At 33.6% G+C, this 21558-nt stretch overlaps 3 protein-coding genes across 9 annotated transcripts; 2 read left to right on the forward strand and 1 right to left on the reverse strand.

Annotated features, from left to right (window-relative positions):
• Nucleotides 1–1369: 1369 nt before the first annotated feature.
• On the reverse strand, nt 1370–7952 carry LOC107433723 (transcription initiation factor TFIID subunit 4b). 5 transcript variants are annotated; one of them, XM_060817638.1, is made up of 14 exons: nt 7502–7952; nt 7167–7272; nt 6476–6987; nt 6258–6356; nt 5164–6177; nt 4875–4999; nt 4648–4735; nt 4424–4559; nt 4232–4287; nt 4098–4154; nt 3875–4015; nt 3664–3729; nt 3309–3573; nt 1370–1730 (listed from the first exon to the last, which is right to left on the reverse strand). In XM_060817638.1, exons 1-14 carry the CDS (start codon nt 7541–7543, stop codon nt 1567–1569), a joined length of 2871 nt encoding a protein of 956 aa, XP_060673621.1. In that variant the 5' UTR covers nt 7544–7952; the 3' UTR covers nt 1370–1566. The 5 variants fall into 5 exon arrangements, with proteins under 5 accessions (XP_060673621.1, XP_015885051.1, XP_015885052.1 ...); XM_016029565.4 differs by having other exon boundaries at nt 3309–3579; nt 6476–6975; nt 7502–7950; XM_016029566.4 differs by having other exon boundaries at nt 3309–3579; nt 6476–7021; nt 7502–7950.
• A 761-nt stretch (nt 7953–8713) lies between these two features.
• On the forward strand, nt 8714–13755 carry LOC107420574 (protein sym1). Of its 3 annotated transcripts, none has more exons than XM_060817640.1 (6): nt 8714–9174; nt 9694–9919; nt 10663–10787; nt 10922–11110; nt 13188–13343; nt 13470–13755. In XM_060817640.1, the coding sequence occupies exons 1-4, from the start codon at nt 8797–8799 to the stop codon at nt 11003–11005; spliced, it is 813 nt and encodes a 270-aa protein (XP_060673623.1). In that variant the 5' UTR covers nt 8714–8796; the 3' UTR covers nt 11006–11110; nt 13188–13343; nt 13470–13755. The 3 variants fall into 3 exon arrangements, with proteins under 3 accessions (XP_060673623.1, XP_060673622.1, XP_048331002.2); XM_060817639.1 differs by having other exon boundaries at nt 13492–13755; XM_048475045.2 differs by lacking the exons at nt 13188–13343; nt 13470–13755 and adding an exon at nt 11267–11403.
• Nucleotides 13756–18315: 4560 nt separating this feature from the next.
• Nucleotides 18316–20959, forward strand: LOC107433730 (uncharacterized). The gene is made up of 3 exons (XM_048476113.2): nt 18316–18963; nt 20244–20305; nt 20514–20959. The coding sequence occupies exons 1-3, from the start codon at nt 18867–18869 to the stop codon at nt 20694–20696; spliced, it is 342 nt and encodes a 113-aa protein (XP_048332070.2). The 5' UTR covers nt 18316–18866; the 3' UTR covers nt 20697–20959.
• Nucleotides 20960–21558: the final 599 nt, after the last annotated feature.

The following is a 21558-nucleotide window of genomic DNA, read 5'->3' on the forward strand; positions in this document are numbered from 1 at the left end:
ATTCATATTTATATTATTAATTATGAGCATATATATATATATATATAATATTCACTGGAAAATGCAAAGCAATTAAAATTTCAAATATTTTGTTTTAAAAAAAAAATTGAACTTCAAATATTTATGTGATTTAAAAATTTTCTTTGCATTTTTTACATCAAACCTATGTTTAAAGCAAGAAGTCCTAATCAAAATAGAAAACTAAAGCATAATCTAATTCTAATAGAATATAACCTCAAAGTCCATGGAATTCTTTCTGGTTTAAATTTTAAACTCAAATGAGCTATTAAATTAAAAGAATAATGCTAGATATATTAATTAAGTGATAAATCTCATTATATTATTAGCTTATATTTAATTATAGTTATTCATTATATTTAGGGTATATTAAAATTTCAACCAAAAACATATCATTTCACAAACTAGTTATTATCTCTAAGTGATTAATTAAAAATTTCATACTGAATAAATCAAATTAAGAATCAGAGCTCAAACAAAACAAATTAGTACACTATTTACAGCCTTAGTTATACATAATCTAATTATAATTTAAAATGAACTCAAAAAATTAAGGATTAATTACAATTTAGTATACGATATTATGGATATAGATTGTACTCCTGAATTTAAAATGTACCACATCATATTTTCAATTTACAATTTATTTCAAATTATCCTAATTTTCAAATTGACTAACATTTACAAATTGGAAAAAAATAATAATCAATTGATTAACAAAAAAAACTAGTCTATTTATATATATATATATAAAGGGAAAAAAAAAATGATGAGGATGTAAATCTTAAGCCTATAAATATTAACTAATATATAAGACGATTATATGCTTTTTGGGCTCCATCGAAATGCTTGATTTAAAATGAGTTTCAAGGCTGGAAAATTAAAAATGAAGATATTTAACTCTAATTGTATCAAGATGTTTCCTTCACGGGTCTGGAACATTGAAAGAGAGAAATTGGCAGGGAGCGAAATTGTGAGAGAAGACTTCCTCTTTGCAACTCTAGCCGGCATCACCACGATCTTCCACCAAAGCACCGATTTCACCATCATCTCTCTCTGCCAAATTCCTCTATTACAATGTTTCAGGTTGGATGTGAAGGACGACAAGCAAGACAAAACGTGGTTCTTAAAAGCAAATAATTTCTATTTTTAATTTCCCTTCACTGCCACCCAATTTTGATTCAAAACTAAATAAAATCCAAGTAATCAATAAAATTTAGAATGATTTTTCATCCGTTCCCATATAATAATATAAGTCCTATATAATTTTGATATAATTATACTCTGTCAATAAATTAACAATAGTTCATGATGAAAAGAATTGATGATCATGGAAATTAACAATAGTTCATGATGAAAAGAAAAAGAACTAAGCATTGATCATGAGCGTCATTCACATAAAACTATCACAATCTCAACATATATCAACAAAAGTTGCCTATACAATAATAAACAAAAAAGAAGGAAAAAAAAGAAGAAAGGAATAGAAAAGAAAACAACGGCCAAATTAGTAAAATTGAAATTTGACCCATTCTGGGTGGAGTATTTTCATTCACCCGTAGCAATTTTCTCATACAAACGATATACAAGGGTAGACTTGGACATCTGCGGTTCCCTTTCCAGGACTGCAATCACATCCTTAATGGATATGCTTCGTGCCACCCTTGTATGGGGCACGATCACTTGGTTCCTTCCAAATTTTCTAACTGCCCCTGCGCAAGTTAAATATTTTTTGCGATAAACAAAACTAAATCAAAACAACAATCATAAAATAAATCAGACTGTAATCATCATGATAGCGTAAAAGTAAAAATAAAATAATGTAAAATTAAACATAACCCAACAGTCTGGTTTTATGAACAAGAAAGCGAAACCTAACTCTTTAATTGAAAATTGAAAAAACACCTCTGCAGATTAATTTTGTTGCGAATAAAATAATATAAAATAAGCAACAATCATAAAATAAAGCAAACGAGAACCAAAAATTAAATCAAACGCCATCAGGATAAAGTAAGAAGTAAAAGAAATAGATAAATAAATAAACAATAAACAAAATCAATAAAAGATGAGAAGTCTAACCTTAAACGAAGGCGTAATCTAACTCTGAATGAAAAATCCATATTTACTATCAAAATATCCTAAATCCAGGAAACTCAAACATAATCTAGGACTAAAAGTCCTAATTAAGTAGGAAAACTTATCATAATATAATTCTAATTGAAAATACAGAACCTTATCAGATGATAATAATAGAAAGCGAACAACCGTATTTATAAGCAGGAAGTCCTAATTCAAATAGAAGACCAGAGAATTATTATTATTTTTTTAAATTTTTTTGAAGAAATAGAAAACTAGAGCGTTTTGCATACACGTTCCTTTTTGAAGAATTATTTTTTTTAAAATTGTTTTTTGAAGAAATAGACTAGCATGATCTAATTCTAATGGAAAATAAACTCAAAGTCCATAGAATCCTTTATGAAAGCTCAAATAGCGTTTTCCATACACATTTATCACTAATTTATCACTAATTTTATGCCGAATAAATCAAATTATAAATCAGAGGTCAAACAAAACAAATCGGTATACTGTTTGCATCCTCAATAAAACACAACCTAATTCAAATTGAAGATAACTCAATGATAATAATAATAATAAAGCTCATGAAACATAAAATCCCTATATCAACTAAAATAAAAACACAACTATTAAATTAAAATACTACTTGCACCATTATCACAGCCACTAATTTAAGATTTTTTATGCTAAAAGCCAAAATGACAAACAGAACTCAAACCACTTGCATTTAAAAACAATTAGAACTAAACAATCCAACAAACAATATGGATAAAAGGAAAAGTGAGGAAGGTAATACTCCACGAAGGAGTGTTTTGTTAAAGGGTATATCTGCTATAATCAGCAAGAACTGACCAACTGCAGAAATGAAACCAGTCACCAGAAAATACAATTCTCCCATAAAAATTTTACGGCAGATTTCTCTACCACAGAATTCTATTTTAGACATCAAAAGATGACAAGTAGAACCATTTGACACACATAACATGTACAGGTTTATGGAATCCTCAACTACATGGTACTTGCAATTAACCCCGTCCAACATATCCTCAATAAAATAATGATTTGTAGAATCATTTTGTAACCATTTACATATTTCCCGTGATAAAGCAAGGAAACCAAATACAAGGGCATGGAATAGCTCATGTGAATGTGTAGTACAAAAGTAAATATGGCAAAAGTACAAAATATCAGCATCAAAGATTAATGGCACATACCAGGAGCAGAAAAAGGAGCTGTGCTGCTGCTTTTTTCAGTTTCTTGATTATCTTTCGTAGTTTTTCCGGACGTTGATATAGGCTTGCGGTTCACATCTTTATTTGGCTGGGATCCAGATGCTGCGTCTGTCCCTCCTTCACGTTTTTGCCGGGCTTGCTCAGCCATAAGTTGCCATTTTGACAGCATGTCATCTCCTCCAACAGCAGCTCGAGCAGCAACATTTGCAGCGGTGGTCCTCATTTTGTCATCTTCCTCTTTGTTTGCCTGCCCCTTTGAAAAAGAGAGAAAATACATTCACTATTGGTCTAACAAACAGATATATATGATGCCCATAGAAAAATATCTCCTGTGTACCTTAAATGATTTAGAACGACCATCATCTTTCTCCTTTTCGCCATCAACTGCATTATTACCTTCAGGCTGCATGTAGCAATATAGAACCTTAAAAACTCGAAAATGGCATTCACATAAACAGAATCATATATGAATATTTATGTTTGTAAGAGCAAGCTACACCACATGAGCATCATGCAATAGATACTTAATATGCACAGGACTCACTCACTTCATTTAGTTTTCTGAGCTTTTCTGCCTCAGCCTGTTTTTTCTCCCATTCTTCCCTAGCTTTCCGGTTCATTGTCGTAATTTGTAATCGTGTATCAGAGGTGGTAATAGTCCGGTGTCTTGTTTTCTCAACATCAACACGCTAAAGAGATTCTCTCAAATAAAGGAATATATAAAAAAGAAATTTGAATTCCACAGGAAGAAAAATAAATAAAAACACTAACCTGCTTTGACAATCTGATTAGATTGTTTATTAATCCACGCATCCTTTCCTCCACACACTAATAATTCAGTTAGTATAAATGTTAACAATTTTAAGCTTATCAAATCAAGAAGACTCATACAGCTAACTTCTCACCAGTGACAAACACCGCTCTACATCGTTGCTTATGCTTTTCAAACCGCATTTGGCCACTGCCACACACAAATGTACAAATGCCAACAAGTTCAGTTGATGGTTTTTCCTTTGCTGACATGAAGTCGGGAACAACAAGCATATACATATGGAAGTAGAGCTATAAATAAAACAGAAGGCATATAGATACTTAACTGATCTCTGCCAATTTTTTCTGCAGGGGAGTCCTTTGCAAAATCAACCTTTCTTCTTCTTCTTGCACAACTTTCCGAGATGCTTCAGAAACTCGACTGTCCTCCTTAGGCCCAGAAAATAGCTGTTCTTCCTCTTCCTGTTTGGTTGCAGAATATCAAAAGGATTCTGAGGCTGCATATTCTTCACTCACTTAGCTAATTAAGGAAAATCGCAATAAACCATACCCTAAGATTAACTCCACTAACAGCAGTGACATCATTAAGTTGTTCAATGCTTTGATCCAATAATGTTCCAGAGACTTTTTGCTTCTTACTGTAGGACTCCCAGAAACCAAATGTGAGAAGGGAACAAAAGAATGTAAAGGAAGTAAGCAGAATGTTGTCAATAGGGAAGAAACTAAAATCAGCCGCAGACAGAAATACAATTACACAAGTGAATAAGTTGATTTCACCTTGGCGGTGGTGGTGAAGAACCAAGTGCTTCGAGCGGTTTCTTTTGGCCGACAGAAGGCTTCTTTGGAGGTGTTCTGTTATTTATCCCAGCAGGATTGGTTCCAGATGGTACCCGAGGTCCTACCTGACAATATAGAGAGCGGGGGGCCGGGGGGAGGGGGAAAAAAAAAAAAAAAAGAATGCGCTCAATATATATAAAGAATTAGCAAACAAGTCACATGAATGAATCTTGAAAATAAATAATAATTTGCAGCTTAAAGTAGAGAAACATGATGGAGGTAAAATTACTGGCACATTAGAATCCAATTGCATGGTCATGGAAGAAGAAACTGAATTTGGGGGAACCATGCCACCAGAAGATGAAGTAACCACATTTGTAGAAGTGGAAAAGCCCATCCTTGAAGGCTGCTTTTCTAAAGATTCATCCTTTGAAGTTCCCGGTGATGCATTTCCCTGTTCAACCTGAGTGGCAGAAACAGAAAGCAATCCCTGTGGATTGGCCAACAGGGGCTTTTGCTGCTGGTCGGTAGCCTGATCAATTGGTTCATGTTTTACATAAGCCATTGATGACAAAGAACCAGCAGTCTGCTCTTTGTTTGATGAGGATTGCCAAGAAGCAGGATTCTGTTGCAAAGTTGGATTGCTTGCAAAGTGAGAAAGTGATCCACTGTGCATTCTACTCGGATCACTTAAAGAATTTTGCCTCTCCAATTTGGGCACACTCATGATGTTGACACCCTGTGCTTCTCCACCCACCTGAGCTGAACTCATGTTTTGATGTTGTGGGATTTGTCTTATTTGTGAATCATGCGGTGGTTGTGGTTTGATAGATAATGTGGAAGTATTGACATTTGTCCCAGAAAAAGGATGGTAACTGCCAGCAGTACCTCCATACATGGAAAAGGAAGTCTGTGGATAGTGCAAATGTTGTTGCTGTTGTTTGTTAAGGCCCTGCATAGGAGCCGAAGAGCGTTCCCTCTCCTGATTGGCAGCTACCATACTGGAAGAAGGCATTTGATTTACTTGTATTCCATGGGAATCAGACTGGCGATCTGCCTCTCGTGATATCTGAACATTGTTTTCTAGGACTTGATGACTTGAATCAGTCTGCACTTGAACTGCTGCAGAGGGATTCTGTGAGACCTCTGCTGGAGAATTGGCACCCTTCTGATGAAGGTGTGCAAATGAACGAGGATCACTGAATTGTGTGGCTCCTCCACTAACGGCTGGCATACCTGGAGACTGTTGCCGCACTGATGTTTGAGATGCTGATGAGTACTGTTTTGAACTCGCCTGCAATTTCTATACATGCTCAACATATTACTATGACTTTAAATCCCTAACAACCATATCAAATGCATTATATATATATATATACAGACCTGCTGTGATTGCACTTTCAATACCGCCAATTTGAGAACCTGGTCCCCCACAACACCTCTAATGAGCCGAACGAAAGCATCTTTGGAGATTTCATTACTCTAACACAGTAAAAACAATTCAGAAATGAGATTTCATTAACACAGTAAAAACAATTCAGAAATAATCAATACCGATAAAACAAATAACAGTCAATAAAGAAATCCTTTCTTGAACCCACCTTCAGTTTACCAAATAGAATTTGAAGTTGCATTCCTTTGTCTTTATCAAGCTGGGGCAATAAGACAGGTAGTAACATCCCAAATGGTACCTGTTTACCGCGATTAGTGGGGTTGCTTGGCTGCTCAGAGACAGTTGCCTGTTGATTACTCATCTTCTGAAGTTTCAAGTACTGCGATTCACTGTCTGGAGTTTTTCCAGTAATCTGCGTACCTGCTGTTTGAGGAATCTGGATAGGATTTCGTTCTATTTGCCCTTGTTGACGATCGCCTTGGGATTGTTTCGGCGGAAAGGGAAAGTGATTGGACTCCTGGGGGGCACTATTGTGTTGCTGAAGATTATCAGTAATAGATCCATGTTGTTGCTTTAGGTCCTTGTCAGAGAAATTATCTTGCTGCTGTGTACTTTTCTGGTCTTTTTGAATTGGAGAGTCGGTATTTGCATCTCTGCTAGCCATTTGCAACGGCGGTGGTAATGAATGGCTAGAAGCATTATTGCTCCCTAGAGACATTACTGCAGCGTGATCAGCCATACACGTCATGTACAACTAAACGAGTTCACCATTATCAATTTAAGCACACCAATGAAATTTGATCAGATATTCAACTGAATTGGAAAGCAGTTTCGGTCAAACAAATTAAAAAAAAAAAAAAAAAAGGAGAACAAAAGCCAATTTCGGTTAAGAAAGATACCGGAGTCTGAATCAGATGGCTGAGAAGCCGATGCATCTCCTCCGATATCTCTATTTAAGGCCGCTTGGAAGGCTTCCACGTCCGCCCCCGAATGCATGCTTTCGTCCTTCAGAGGAAAAAACATAAAATTAATTAATTAATTAATTTAACAAAATGTCCAATATTTCAAATTCAAACTCTTGTAGGTTCTGGTGTGCTCGAATTCAAACTCTCAAGCTCTCGTATTCCTGAACTCTTAGGATTCTTTCTTTATTTCAGTCCCATGAAAAGAAAAAGCAAAGGAAAATCTTGAACCCTAAAGATTAGAAAGAGGGGGAGAGAGAATTGGGAAAAACCTCGTCGTCTTCGAGGAGCTTCTTCATGATCGAAGGATCCATAATTACACAAATCTAGGTTTTATAAATGCGTCGTGGCTTCACGGCGTCTTTCTTTCACAGTGCGATGATCGGAAACGGAAAGTAATTTATCACTTCGCTGCAGTGACTGCTCGGTTGCGAATCAACTAAGAGATGTTCTTGCTTCTCCGGCGAAACAGAGTCTATACGTACAAATCAATATTGACAACAATCTCGACGAGTTCAACGGTAATTTTTTTTTTTAAAAAAAAATTAAAATTACGAATACATGAATTATTGTAGAGAGAGTGGAAAAGGAGGAGCGGGAACCCTAGCGAGAACGAGCTTGGCTTTTATAAAGCCAGCGAAAAACAAAAATGTAGGAAAAATAAACTTGAAGAACGAAGGTCTTTAAGTTCAGCCTATGGCGTTTATATAAGCACTCGACTCGATTCCATTTTTCACTTTCTTTTTTCCCTAAACAAATAATAATAATAATTAAAAAAAAAGGGGAAAGTAACGGATTATTTAAGCCTTCCTCAAATAGCTTGTTAGCCCACAAAAATTTAAGAAAATCAATATCCAATGTAAATATTCATCAAATTTTTTTTTTAAATTTTGAAGGAGTAAACATTCCATCATTTGCTTTGTAGTTTTTGATGAATAATATACAAATGTATTTAAATTTTATAAATAGGAATGGTTTTGAAACTGCTATAATTATTATATATTAAGATATAACTTTTTTTTTAAGCATTTGATGTCCAAATTATATTAAAATGTATAATAATATTAAATTTATCAAAATATTTATTTAATTTATTTATCAAATAATGAAATACTATTTAATTGATTTATTTTTTTAATTTATTTATTTATTGAATTAAAAATTTTATTTTATTAAAATTACATAAATATATTAATTAATAATATCTTTATATATATTATTTAATAAATATATTAATACCGGTATAAACTCTAAGGACAAAGCGGATTAATTTCATGTTATTACAAAAGTAGGGATGCGAAATCATAAATAGTATCAGTAATTTTATAGATTTTTAATTAAGAAAATAGTATTTAGAAAAATATATTATATTTAATTTACATTTCTTTTTAAATAAAAACCATATTTTAAGCAAAATAGAATAAGAACTATTTAAAAAAAATTTACCAAAAAAAAAAAAAAAAAAAAATCTCTGCGACGTGGGCAACAGTGCTTCAGGGTGATTCTACATATAAACCATTCTAAAAGAAGGGTCTACGGGGTCCCAAGGACGGCAAAACCGAAAGAAATGGGCAGCGGCAACGCCATGAGAGATACCACAAAACGCTGCGTTCTTCTGTTGTCGGAGAGGCGATTACGCATAGCCGGTGTCGGTGTCTTCGCCAAATCACCGTCGCTTTCGAACCAGCTGCAACAATGGAGAGCCTACGCTCAATTTCCTCGCGTAATGAACGGAGGCAGGGCTTACGAATTCTCTCATCCTCTTCGTACAACATTTCATTTCCCTAAGCGTTCGTTTTCCTCGCCGACATCTTCACCTTCTTCGACTTCTAATTCAAATACTGGATTCGTGGGATGGTATTTGGGAAAGCTCCAATCACGCCCGATTATAACTAAAAGTATCTCGTCCTCGCTCATTTACGCGGCCGCTGATATTACTTCCCAGGTACCACCATAGATCCTCTTACAGAGGATTCTTGTTATATTTCCCAAACTTATTATGTTTCCAATTTCCATCTCGGCGTAAAACTGTTTGGTCTCTTTTTTCTTTGAGAAATTGATTAACGGCATACAGATGGCTAATGGGTTAATGGGATTTATTTAATTGCTCATTGTGGGCTTTTGGGTTCTTAGGTCCTTTTAGTTTCTGACCTTCGAATCAATTAAGTATCTTCATTCTTGAGCTAGTATATTCAAGAGTTCCGATGCCTTTGTCCTTATTTCACTACTTTTTCTTTTTCTTTTTCTCCCAGATATGTTCAATGATTATGTAATATCAAGTCGCATTTTATGTTTTCATATTTATCAGAATCTTTAATTGGTTTTTTGATGATATGTCACTTTGAAAGTGGTTAGAGTGGATAATAATCTGTAATCCAACTTAGTAGCTTTTTTTTTTTTTTTTCCCAAATAATTTTGTTTTTCTTACAATAAACTGACTGATTTTATTAAATGTATCTGCTAGATGATCACATCAACTTCTGGTTCTATTGATTCAATAAGGACTCTACGAATGGCTTCATATGGATTACTAATTTTGGGTCCATCACAGCATATGTGGTTTAATTTTGTGTCCAAAGTCTTGCCAAAGCGGGATGTGCTGACAACGTTGAAGAAAATTTTTATGGGGCAGGCTTTATTTGGACCTTGTGTTGCTAGTAGTTTCTTCTCCTATAATGCAGCTTTACAAGGTAGGACAAACTTGTGGATCATGATGATTACAATGCTAGGACATTCTGTCATTGTAATTCTGTGTCTCCCTTTCACATTAGTGGGTACTTACCTATTATGCTCTTTCAATGAACTGTGGGGTAGCTCATAGTTCATCGAGGAGTATACTTACAGGTTTTTTATGATGGATTTGTTGAACGTTTTAAGGGGGTTGAGTCCGATTCTACCCATCCTGGAGTTCCTTCAGATGAGCAGACTTCTGGTTCAGTTCTTGTTTCTTGAGCCTCTTAGGCAGTATTTGTTCGACAATTGTGTGTCTTGGATTTATAATTTAGCTTTTACTTGGTTGTTACTATCAATTCTCTGGCTGTTGTGGTCATTATCTATGGCTATTGGTAGTTATCATGCTCTATAAGGGTCCTTTACCGTTCTGCCCATTTAGTCTATTTCAGTTTATGCCTCGATCCTTTTAGTCTTATGCACACACAACAGACGTCAAGAAAGAACCAATATTTGTGTTTGCTTCTATGTTTGGTTTTGGATCTGTCATCCACACGCCAAGACATTGTTTCACTATCATAAACAAGGGCCCTAAAGGGGTTCAAACCTAGATCTTCCCCTCATTAGATGGTTTGAAGTACAGGTAACAGCTGTGCTACAAATGGTAGTTAAGACATGTGCAGTATAAAATGGGTTTCTTGTGCTGAACTAATATTTGGCTGCTTATTCATGGGTTGATTTTCCATCTTGTTGCAATACACAGGTGAGAGTGGCAGTGAGATTGTTGCCAGATTGAAACGAGACCTGCTCCCAACATTGATTGGTGGTCTGATGTACTGGCCCGTTTGTGATTTCGTGACATACAAATTTGTACCTGTTCATCTTCAGGTATGTTCCCTCTTCGGTGGTTCCAACTGAACTACAAACATCTGTCACAACTGATTTCATCTAAATTAACAACTTTATTTGTAAACTTATCTGAAAATTGTTGAGCTCATATATTTGGTTCATGTTGCTGGCAGCCATTGGTGAACAGTTCATGCTCATATGTATGGACCATTTATTTGACGTACATGGCAAGCTTACAGAGAGTGAGCACTGATTAGTCTCACTTCAGGCGTATTCATGTTTGAGTTGTTCTCTGTTTTCCAAGAATCAAGAGGAAAAGCGTGATGTTGGGCACTCTTGGTCCTCATTATATATTGTTTCAGGTAAGTATTCTTTGAAAGTTTTTGTATTGTTGAATCAGGTGTACAAAATATTGTGCATATCACTCTACAAACTCAGAACTTAGGGGATCTCCATATTGTTGAAACGAGTTGTACTGTGAAATGATTTCCTTTCGTCTTTCTTGTCACCTGAATTAGGAGATCTCCATAGTCTTGAATTCTGGACGATTCCCTTCCCTGTACATAAACAGTTACAACTTACAACACGTTAAATGTGAACAAAATGAAAGCAGAATAACAAGCAAATAGAGATGACTCGAAATTGAAGGTCCAAATGCATGCGTGGATCTCCTGTATCATCTGTGCTTATATCTTTTACAAGGTCTAATAAAAGCAATACATCACTCCATACAGCCATGCCTTAGCCCCGCCATAAATTTTCTGCAATAATCAGGGCCAAACGGTTACGGTTTGGTTGAGTAGATTATGAACTCAACTCAAAAGTGTAAGTGCTATAAAACAAACCTTCACTTGGCGTGTAAATTGCATCATTTTACAATTTATTTTGTAGTTTGTATATTCCTTTTTTTTTTTAAAAATAAAAATAAAAAGGCTGTGTTACTCTGCAGAGGTAGGGGAAAGAAAAAAGAAATTCTTACGTCACTTATTTTTATAGGGTCCTTTCATAAATTTGTTTAACGTATAGCATAGTTGTGTTACTCTGCAGAGCGAGGGAAAAAAAAAAAAAAATACTTCATTTATTTTTATAGGTCTTTTCATAAATACTTTAACATATAGCAAAAATTATTTGTAAGATTTTAAAAGATTGATGTGTGTGTATGTTTTTTTTAAATTTTTTATTATTATAATTTTTGCACATAGTGAAAGAAATTTATAAAAGAATCGTGTAAAAATATAGATAGTTCATTATCATTTAATTTTATCTATTACAAGAGCGAAGAAGCAGGTGCTTTTTCACAAAATCTATCATATTATCTGGGTCCCATGTAGGCTTGTGAGAGGGATTTCGTAGTTTTAAGACCTTTTTTCTTTTTCCTTTTTTTCTTTTTTTTTTTTTTTGGGTATTATAAATCGCACAGCATTCCGACGAGTCATACATGACCTACGCATCCATGCTTAGTTGCTCATGATGTCATGGCCTGGAATTGGAACTTAAAATAATACAGAAAGTAGTTACAAGAGCATGTACGTGATTGGTATACCTGTAGCTCATCAATTTTTTGTGGGGCCTCATAGTGGGACGTGAAGTCCTTGGGCTCTTAACGAACGGGACATCCTCAGCTGATATGCTGGTGACACATTTTCATTCCGACCAACCGGTAAAAAACGCCACGCTCTTTGTTGTTCTGTGAGCAAATCCGTCCCCACAGTTTTGAGGAATGCCCCCTTCTCGTATGCTTGGGTGCATGTTTCAAACCACGCGATATCTTATTTGGCTTTCCTCTTAGCGATGTTAGTCACGCGCCGCAACGGCTTTTGCTCTACGTCCTGGTAATTAAACACGTGGACCTTCGATTCCTTTGCTCGAGCATGGTGTGGTCCACAGATAATAATATGTTCACATGGGTCGTATTTAATTTAGAGGGTAAAGGACCAATAGGGTTAGCACACGTGAAGTAAGGGCCCCAGTGAATCGATTTGGTTTAGGCAGAAGAAGAGTACGTCGCAATCAACGCGACATTAGCATTGGATCCGGACGCGGCCGGAATGGGTAGAGCGACACGTGGCGGTGGTAGAGGAAGTCGCGTCATCTGGGGACGTGAGGCAACGGTTAATTGAGGGACGAGAAACTCCCACAGGCAGCGTGCGAGGAGGCTGGGAAGCTCCTTTCTCTCCCAGGGAGAGGAGAGAATTGCCCAGTTAGTTGCCCTGCCGCTTTAATCTTCACTGTTTTCTTTCCTATTTTATTCCGATTTTCTCAAATATTCTGATTCGATATCAAAGTCATTTGGTCCTTTTTATTTTAAATTCTATTTCAGACTTTTGTTTTTTTTGGGGAAAAAATTATTACAATAATAATAAATAAAGAAGGAAACTTTTTTCTTTTTGTGGGTAAATAAATAAAGCAGGAAAAATAATACGTGGGGATTGATTGCAGGATTCTTGACCTTCTACTTCCTTCTGCTGAAGTTTCTCTCCGTGGAGCCAAAGCAGTGGAAGATTTATCGTGAAATGGAGTGGTGGCGTAAGGTGGTGTTTCCCGTGCAAAGAGTTTGGAAGGGCGTTGCATGCCGACTTGGAATTCGTAAAAACGGTAAGTAAAATTGGCCATCCAAATCCAATTTATCGGACTCAACAATCTATTATTCTTCTTCAGATTTGGATTATCATTTTGATACTCTCTGGCTCCCTGAAAGCTTAACTAACCAATCTGATACAGTCTAAATGCGGGTGTTGATTAGGATGTAGAGAATCCAATGGGAAATTGCCCTGGTTCCTTCCTGCTGATGGAGTTTTTCTTCGTTTTTCTTAATTTGATTCGGTGATTTCACAATCATTGCTATTGCATTAACAAGTTAGTTAGTGGGCGGGGCGGGTTGTCTGTAATCTTTCAATTATTATTGGACCTATGACGAAAAGTTGTCTGCTTTTCTTGTAGAAACTGTGCAACTGGAACAATCTGTAGCACTTTTCTTTTTAGTTTATAATATTTCTCATATGCTATATTTGATTTTGTTCGTTGGAATCGGTTTAATTCTCCTGGCTTGATTTGCTTTAAGCGAATCTTTGAGCAGTTAAAGGATTAATGGCTAATTTTTTATGCTCAAGCAGCAGGGGGTGGTCATTTTGGCCGTCCTCCTCTGCTTCATTTTTTTTTTTTTTTTTTTTTTTTTTTTTTTTTTTTTGCGCGGAGTTAAACGCTGGTGGATTCGTAAGTAGCCTTTTACTTCCACCTTATATTATCACCCATATTTTGAATCCTTTCATCTTTCATCTTGTTTCTACATAAGAAGATATTGTTTTTCTACCGCAGAGTTAAATGCTGGATTCATAAATACCCTTTTACTTCCACTTTATATTATCACCCGTATCTTGAAATCTTTCATCTTGTTTCGACATAAGAAGATATTGGGTCTCATAATAGTGGATGAGAATGTTTTATATTCAGGTTCTCATAAACCAGGAGTTTACACCTCATCTATACAATTGGTCTAAAATAGCATAAACGGAGACTCTTGTCTATTAATATCCCGCCTTTCTTTACAAGTATTTTATTCTAGTGAATCGATTGTTCTCTCTTTGTCCAAATTGAGAAATTGATTCTTGCTGAGTATTTGGTTGATTGGACTGATTCAAAGGTGGTTTTTTTTGGTCAGTTTCAAACTGTAAGCTTCTAATCGTCAGTAATGAACTGTGTAATTGGTCATACATAACAATCCAATCCTTTTGTTATGTACTTTTTAACTCTTTACTGCTACCATGCAAATATTATTAGAGACTCTTGAGTCAACTGAACATGTTATGGAAATTGACCAGGGCTACTCAAGCTGCGGCACGATGTGAGGGCCTGTGAGTACGAGGATGTGCGTATTATGTGGGAGATGCTGAACAAAAGTGAACCAGATATGCATACCAAGAAAACCAAAAGCAGCTGGTTTTGGAATTACTTTGGTTGGGCAAGGAGTGCTCCATCACTTTGTCGTAACTTTTAGTCATGTCTCTTAATGGAAATTATGGTTCTGGGCCCTGTCTTCTATGTTTGGAAAATAAATTCTGCTTGGTAAAAGGAATAAAAAGAGAAAAGGAGGGTTCCATATTTAAGATGATCTTCTTTTCCATATGAAGTTCAGCAGCATGTAGATATACACTGCCTGCCAGTTCTGTATGATCCATCTTTTATGTCCATGCTTTTATTTCCCTATGGAATAAACTTATATGTGATATACGACTTGGCGTTTTTTTCTTTTTTTTGGGTGAATAACTTGGCTTTTTATATATATATATATATATATATTTTAGTATGCGGTAATAATATATTTCCTTTTATTAACTCTATGAGCTTTGACAGTTGTTTTATAGTAACAATGTTTTCTGCCTTTTAAAGCATCCCGCTATTACTATTTCTAGCTGTTTGGCAGACTAAATGACAGAGGCGTGGAAACACTTTCTACGGTCCGTCTATTTTATCTGTTTTTTAATTTTCTGTTCTTATTCGTTTTTTATTTTTTATTTTTATTTATTATTATTTTTTTTATATGTTGGACGGAGATGCTTTCAATACGCTTAAGAAGCAAAGCGTAACGACACAACTAAAATAATGAACATAAATAAACAAGAGTTAACCAAAATAATAAAGAAGTAAAAGGGGCAAAGTTACCCTTCCGTTTATAACGAACTTGAAGTCCGCCTCTTTGTTTGCAATCGTTACTGAGATATATTATAAAGATGTTTTCAACCATTTCGGCCTTGAAATGATGTCTATGTAGTTATTAAAAATATTAAACTAGAAAAATTATTCATGTTTCTTGGGCGGCGTAAATATAAAAGCAATTGTTTTGTTGTTCTTTTCTTCCTCTTTCTTTTTTTTTTTTTTTTTTTTTTTGGTTTAGTGAATTCGCTGTTTGTTTGTTATTGTTGTTAGCGAATAAGCTTTGTTATTTTATAATAATTAGTTATATAAACTGTAAAACGAAAGTTAAGAGAAAGTACCAAACACCATAACATAATGTTTCCAGTTGTCAGTTATTCGTGTATGATGCCCGCCCACCTAAAAGATGTGGAGGGGTCGCCATAAAATTGTTTCCATAAAACTGTGCATTTTTTAAATGTTTAATTCCTTTTTTTTAATTATTATTATTTTACACTGATGATTTATGATTCCATGAGGACAGTTTCACGACTGTCAGTTGCTTATTCTGATTATTGCAAGCACATCTATTCAACCGTGGTAGAGAATTGTCTATTTCTAATCTTATATTATCACATTTAGAGCATTGCACAACATTTTGGTTGAAATTGTGAAAATTTTATTTATTTTTTTTTTTTTCTAAGAACCAGGGAAGGGTTTAAACAGAAAGATAACGTTCTCTATAAGTACATAACCATTTAAATACCAAGATGTGGCGATTTTAGCGAACATAAAAGATTCAGGGATATGGTTCAGAAACAAGGCTCTTGTTCCAGCTAATCCCAATTATCCAACTAAAATACAGGAACCAAAATTCCCGTTTCACCCTAATGAACATAAAAAACAAATAAAATATATACATTTTATGCATTTTTCCTTTTCAATATATATATATATATAGTCAAATTATCAAAACTCAAATGTTTAACAATACCCATAAAAGATTCTAGCAATGAAAAATAAAAAAAGAAAAATAAGAGATAACAGGAAGAATAAGCAGACGAAGTAGGCAAGAACAGGGTTCAAAATATTCTATATTTCTTTGATATTTTCATTTTTTGAAGTGGTCGAAATAAAATTTAGATTCGAAATAGAAATGAATAAAACTTACATAATATTCATTGAAATTTTTGAAATTTCAACATAATTTCTATGGAAATTTCCGTAAAATATCCATATCAAATACCTAACCATTTGGTTAAAAGATCTATAATTTCCATTGAAATTTTGAAAATATCCCTGAAATTTTTTAATTTTTTTAAAAAAATTCATAAATATTATTGATATTTAGTAAAAAAAAAATTATTAAATTAACTTCATTGATAATTTTTTTACCCTTTAATTACTTTTTATACATTTAATGATATAAGCAAAATAGAATGAATTGAATTGAATAACATGAATAAGTTCTACTCATTGAATATCGATAAAGCAAAAATACAAAAATTGTGAATTATATTTTTGAACCTGACAAACCTTATTGAATATCTCTTTTATAAATGTGGGTAAATATATGATAAAATATATACATGTGAAATAATAATGTTTGTTTGAAAAATAAAAAAAAATTCCTGACAATTCACAATTTTTTATTATTATTATTTTTTTTTTACATTTTTTAAGAAGAAAATTGTTCAAAATATATTTCTTATAACATGTTTTATTTTGTATTTTCTTTTAAGAAGAAGATAATATATCATTTATTGGTGAACAATATTACACATATGCAATATAAGATGAAGATCATGGGAGTAGAGATACAGAACAAGGATTCGGTGCTATTAGAAAATACTATATACATAAAAAAAAAATCCTATAATGGAGATGTCATAACAATAAAAAGATTCGATTTCTATAAATTTTGTATATATGAGGGTTGGAAGTCATTTTCATAATCCTTATTCAATGGATATTTATGGAATATCATCAAGTAGCAACTCATGGGTACCATTTCAAACTCAACCATCAGAGAGTAGTAGTTATGCAAAAGTCAACCAATAATGCAAGATCCATATAGTTTGCATATTAATAATTATATGAAAAATTATCAGAGAGTTATATTTTTTCATAATTATTTATCATATTTTACATCTCAAAATCAAAATAAAAAAGAAACCGATAATTTTCAACCATCCAAAAATTCTATGTAGTACTAAGATGATATTTATGAAGTACTGTATAATTGTAATAATCGTTTTATATATTTTAGATAATAAATAATTTTATTATATATGTATTTTTTATATATTTTTATTAATAATAATTCATCTATGGTTATTAATGTTTATTATAAATTAATTCACTAAGAAGAATATAACATCCATTCAATATTTTAGCAAGTTTTATAATTAATTTAATAATTTATGAATTAAATAAATTAATTCTAAAATTTTAATAAAAAATTTTATTTTTTAAAACAAATTTTTATTATTTTTTATTAATATTCGATATTTTTTAATTTTTTATAAAAATTTTAATATTTTAAATTTTGAATATTTTGATTGATATTGATTTTTTGAACAAAAGTAAAATGCAAAATTATCACCTTAGATAAAGTCATTCCAACTGTAGATGCTTGTTGATCATTAAAAAAAGTGAAACACTAAAATTAACCCTTACTTGTGTCTTTGGTCTGCTCATTTAACTACAGAGAAACCAATACTGTAGCTCATTCCATTGCTAACTATGCTATTGGTTTGTGTACCCTTGAAACCTGGCTTGAAGTTGGTCCACAGTGGCTTTACCATGTTCTTCAGGCTCATTAGTGTATTTCAGATTCTTTTTTTGGTAAATATTGAATTTCAGAGTCTTAATTTTATAAAATTCTTCTTGTTTTTTTTTTTTTTTTTTTTTTTTTTTTTTTTGCGAAAAGTAGGGGCATAATTTCTGGCAACTTGAGAGGCAATTAGGAAGAGCGTGTGAGAAAACAACAAAATTCGAAGCAGTACAGAAGCCAACTGAGCAACAATCTGCTCACATTCCACGACGACTCTTGGCATTAAATTCTCTTTTCGTTCCCCGGTGTTTCCTGCAAGCATTTGCAAAGACAATAACTACTCTCTCATAGTTATGAGATACACAGTATGGCAGCCAAACCCACATGCGCTCTTTTATTATTTACTTACCCTCAAATTATTTTCATTATTCAAACCCATCTAGACATTATTTAGCCCCTCCATCTTCTCCTCCTCCTTATCTTTGCGGATTTTCTGATCGAAAATCTTTGGCTGACGAAACACCTGTTTCTCTATTATATTGCTGTGAAAAGCTTTGTCAATGGGTTGATTTGCTGGCTTGAAAAAGGGGGTTTGAGATACCTTTTGAAAGAGTGTGGAATCAAAATACTCTTTCGTAAGGACATTCTCATTCTGGGTTTTCTAGTTTTGAGATTGTTGTACATTTTGTGTGGAATAGTAATAGCTGGACATTATGAAAGCTTCTGGGTTATGGGTCTCGCTCGTGGCGGTTGGAACAACTTTATTGTTTGTCAGCTTCACTGGCAGCGTAACTGGCTTCTATGTTCCTGGTAATGCTTTTCGTTTTTTTTTTTTTTTTTTTTTTCAATTTCTGGTATGAGCAGGTGTCTGTTTCTATGTTGCTAAAAAAGTTCACTTTACTGGAAAAAATGATGTCATGGGAGATATTCATTCAGTGTCATTATATTAGGAGGTCTTCTTGATGGGTTTGAACTTTCTTGCTCGTTGGCCTAGTTTCATTGTGGTCTCCAGGAAGAATATAGGCCAAGTTCATGCATGTCAAAGTACCAGCTAAATTAATTTAAGTAGTTACACTATCCAAAAGCAAAAACTGGAATTCGCTTATTTAATTGGATTGATTAGCAGTTTCATTCTTGGAATAGAGGTGTTTGTTTCTGACTATATTTTATTTTTTTTATATATTTTTTTTTACTACAAACTCTAATAAATTATCTTCTTGAATTGGATTGATTGGCAGTTGCATGCACAATTTAGGAATGAGTTCTTACTGTCAGTGTCCATTATCCACTTAACTGTGTGATTTTGATCTTTGTCTTTTTTTTTTTCCCCCCATCTTTTTTTGGGTTCCAAGTCAACATCTCTAAAGCACAATTGGAAACCGTAACCCAACAAGAGAATGATAGAAGCCAGCAAATAAAGGGGATAAAAAAAAAAAATAGCAAGGAATTGATTAGCAGTTAATTTTATCCTCGGAACAGAGGTTCTTCTGGTTCTTTTTAACTACATTACTACTCTAATCTATTCTATTAAACGCGTATGCTTTTGGTCCCATTCTTAGTAAAAAAATAAAAAAAATAAAAAAGAGAGAGGATGTAAGGTATATTTATGTTTTGACCTTAAATCATCAATATGCTTTGACCTTTCGGTTCTTCATTGCCAACTTTCATTTGGAGATCGTTAGTGGAAGTGTGTTCGCAAGCTATGCAACTATCATCGTGTATTTCTTAGGCTGTTGTTCTTTATAGTTAGAACTTTCTCTGTGTCCTTTAGGTTGATGCGTTTGCCTCTGATCCTCATTTATAAACTCAATACATTCCTCGGTAGGTTTGCTCTTAAATCATGTCAGTGATGATAATTTTGGCTAGTGGTTTTAGCCGATTAGGTACTGTGGTGAATATCAAAATTGTTCTGTTCAGTATGCACCTAATATGAAATGCCAAGTGTTTCTTGCTAAAATGACTTTAGAATGCCCTAATTTTGAGATTGAATATATATTTTCTTAGTTGATCTCTCATGTTTCGACAGTTTCCGAGTTAATATATATATATTAGTATCTTCTAACATATGTGCTTGTTGTATGTAATTGCAGAATTGCATTTTAGCTACCATGGTGAAGGTACAACAACGAAAGCAATAAGCAGGAAGCTTAAGGTACATGCATTCTTAAAGAAGGGCATTGGGGGCGTGAAGTCCTATTCATGCAAGTAGAACGTTATGTCAAAACTCCACATATGCTTGCTCGGAGCCTACAAAAGATCATAGCACATAATAATCTCTATTCCGGTTACTCTCTTGAGAACTTTTTGATGATGTTGCCATGCGTTTTTTTTTTTTTTTTTTTTTTTCACTGAAATTGCAGGAGAATGACTATAATCCGAGCACGCTGGAGATCATGAAAGACGCTCACACTGTAACTCTAGAGGATTACCACCCCATTGATCCAGTTCCAAGTTCAAAAGCTTCTATTAAACCTGGGCCAATCGAACATGGCAGTCCTATAATCCCATTCATTCCAAAGCCTTCACCTCCAGGACATCCCTAAAGTGATAAAAGAGTATGGAATATATGCATGCTTTAGCGTGGTCATCAAGATCTGTGCTTCTGGGTATATCTATTTGTATGAAAGAATGTTGCTATTTTGTTTGAAGTTGTTTTAACCTCTAATGTATTATGTTATGCTGATGCAGCCAATCAAATTACCATGTATGAATGATATATGTACTTGTGCATGTCACTTCCATGTGGATTCCTTGTCCCATCCTTTAAAAATTAATAGTAGAGGTATTCTGTGCAAGTTGATTTTTCTGTGGGGATGATCAATAAAATTTTATATACATATATATATAAAATAACAAAAAACACTTGAATTCCGTACTTTATTTTGTGGTATGCTAAAACACAGCTGAAATTCGTTTCTTTATATATATGAGATCCAAGTAGCAATTAGACTTTTGAAATCAAACTGTCGGAGGGTTTTATATGATCAAAAATTGTTTATAAGGTTCAAATTTCCCTAAATGTTTACTATTTTCCAAAATTTTGATTGTAAACCATTTTTATCAAATTATTTTGAACAATTATCTTGAAGTTTTGAGTTTCAAAATAAATTTGATAAAAATAGTTTAGAATCGAAGGTGATAAAAATGGTTTTGCTGAGTAATGTTTACTAAAGTTTTCTTGAACAATTAAAGGTGATTGGACTTATCCCCAACCTTTGTTTCTCTCCTCTATATTCATATTTTTTTCGTGTCCTATTATTACCTAGCTGTGTTATTTTTGGGACAACAGCTGTTTAATTAATTTGGTGATGATGAAAAACCAAAATTTCTAGTTGTGATACATCAGCCAGAAAAAAATTTTTTTTTTGGTAAATAAATTTACATTAGCCAGAATTTGGGAAACGG

The sequence above is a fragment of the Ziziphus jujuba genome, chromosome 5 (genome assembly GCF_031755915.1).
Source record: "Ziziphus jujuba cultivar Dongzao chromosome 5, ASM3175591v1".
NCBI classification, from domain to species: Eukaryota; Viridiplantae; Streptophyta; class Magnoliopsida; order Rosales; family Rhamnaceae; genus Ziziphus; species Ziziphus jujuba.

What these genes read in the sequence shown, in the direction of transcription:
- LOC107433730 (XM_048476113.2), top strand. Translation starts at nt 18,867, where the DNA reads ATGAAAGCTTCTGGGTTATGGGTCTCGCTCGTGGCGGTTGGAACAACT. An exon ending in AACTGGCTTCTATGTTCCTG is followed by an intron (nt 18,964 to 20,243) that starts GTAATGCTTTTC and finishes ATGTAATTGCAG; the next exon opens with AATTGCATTTTAGCTACCAT. An exon ending in CAATAAGCAGGAAGCTTAAG is followed by an intron (nt 20,306 to 20,513) that starts GTACATGCATTC and finishes CTGAAATTGCAG; the next exon opens with GAGAATGACTATAATCCGAG.
- LOC107433723 (XM_016029563.4), bottom strand. Translation starts at nt 7,543, where the DNA reads ATGGATCCTTCGATCATGAAGAAGCTCCTCGAAGACGACGAG. An exon ending in TCTTCACCACCACCGCCAAG is followed by an intron (nt 4,736 to 4,874) that starts GTGAAATCAACT and finishes GGAGTCCTACAG; the next exon opens with TAAGAAGCAAAAAGTCTCTG. An exon ending in TTAGTGGAGTTAATCTTAGG is followed by an intron (nt 4,560 to 4,647) that starts GTATGGTTTATT and finishes GCAACCAAACAG; the next exon opens with GAAGAGGAAGAACAGCTATT.
- LOC107420574 (XM_060817640.1), top strand. Translation starts at nt 8,797, where the DNA reads ATGGGCAGCGGCAACGCCATGAGAGATACCACAAAACGCTGCGTTCTT. An exon ending in CTATAATGCAGCTTTACAAG is followed by an intron (nt 9,920 to 10,662) that starts GTAGGACAAACT and finishes TGCAATACACAG; the next exon opens with GTGAGAGTGGCAGTGAGATT. An exon ending in TTGTACCTGTTCATCTTCAG is followed by an intron (nt 10,788 to 10,921) that starts GTATGTTCCCTC and finishes TGTTGCTGGCAG; the next exon opens with CCATTGGTGAACAGTTCATG.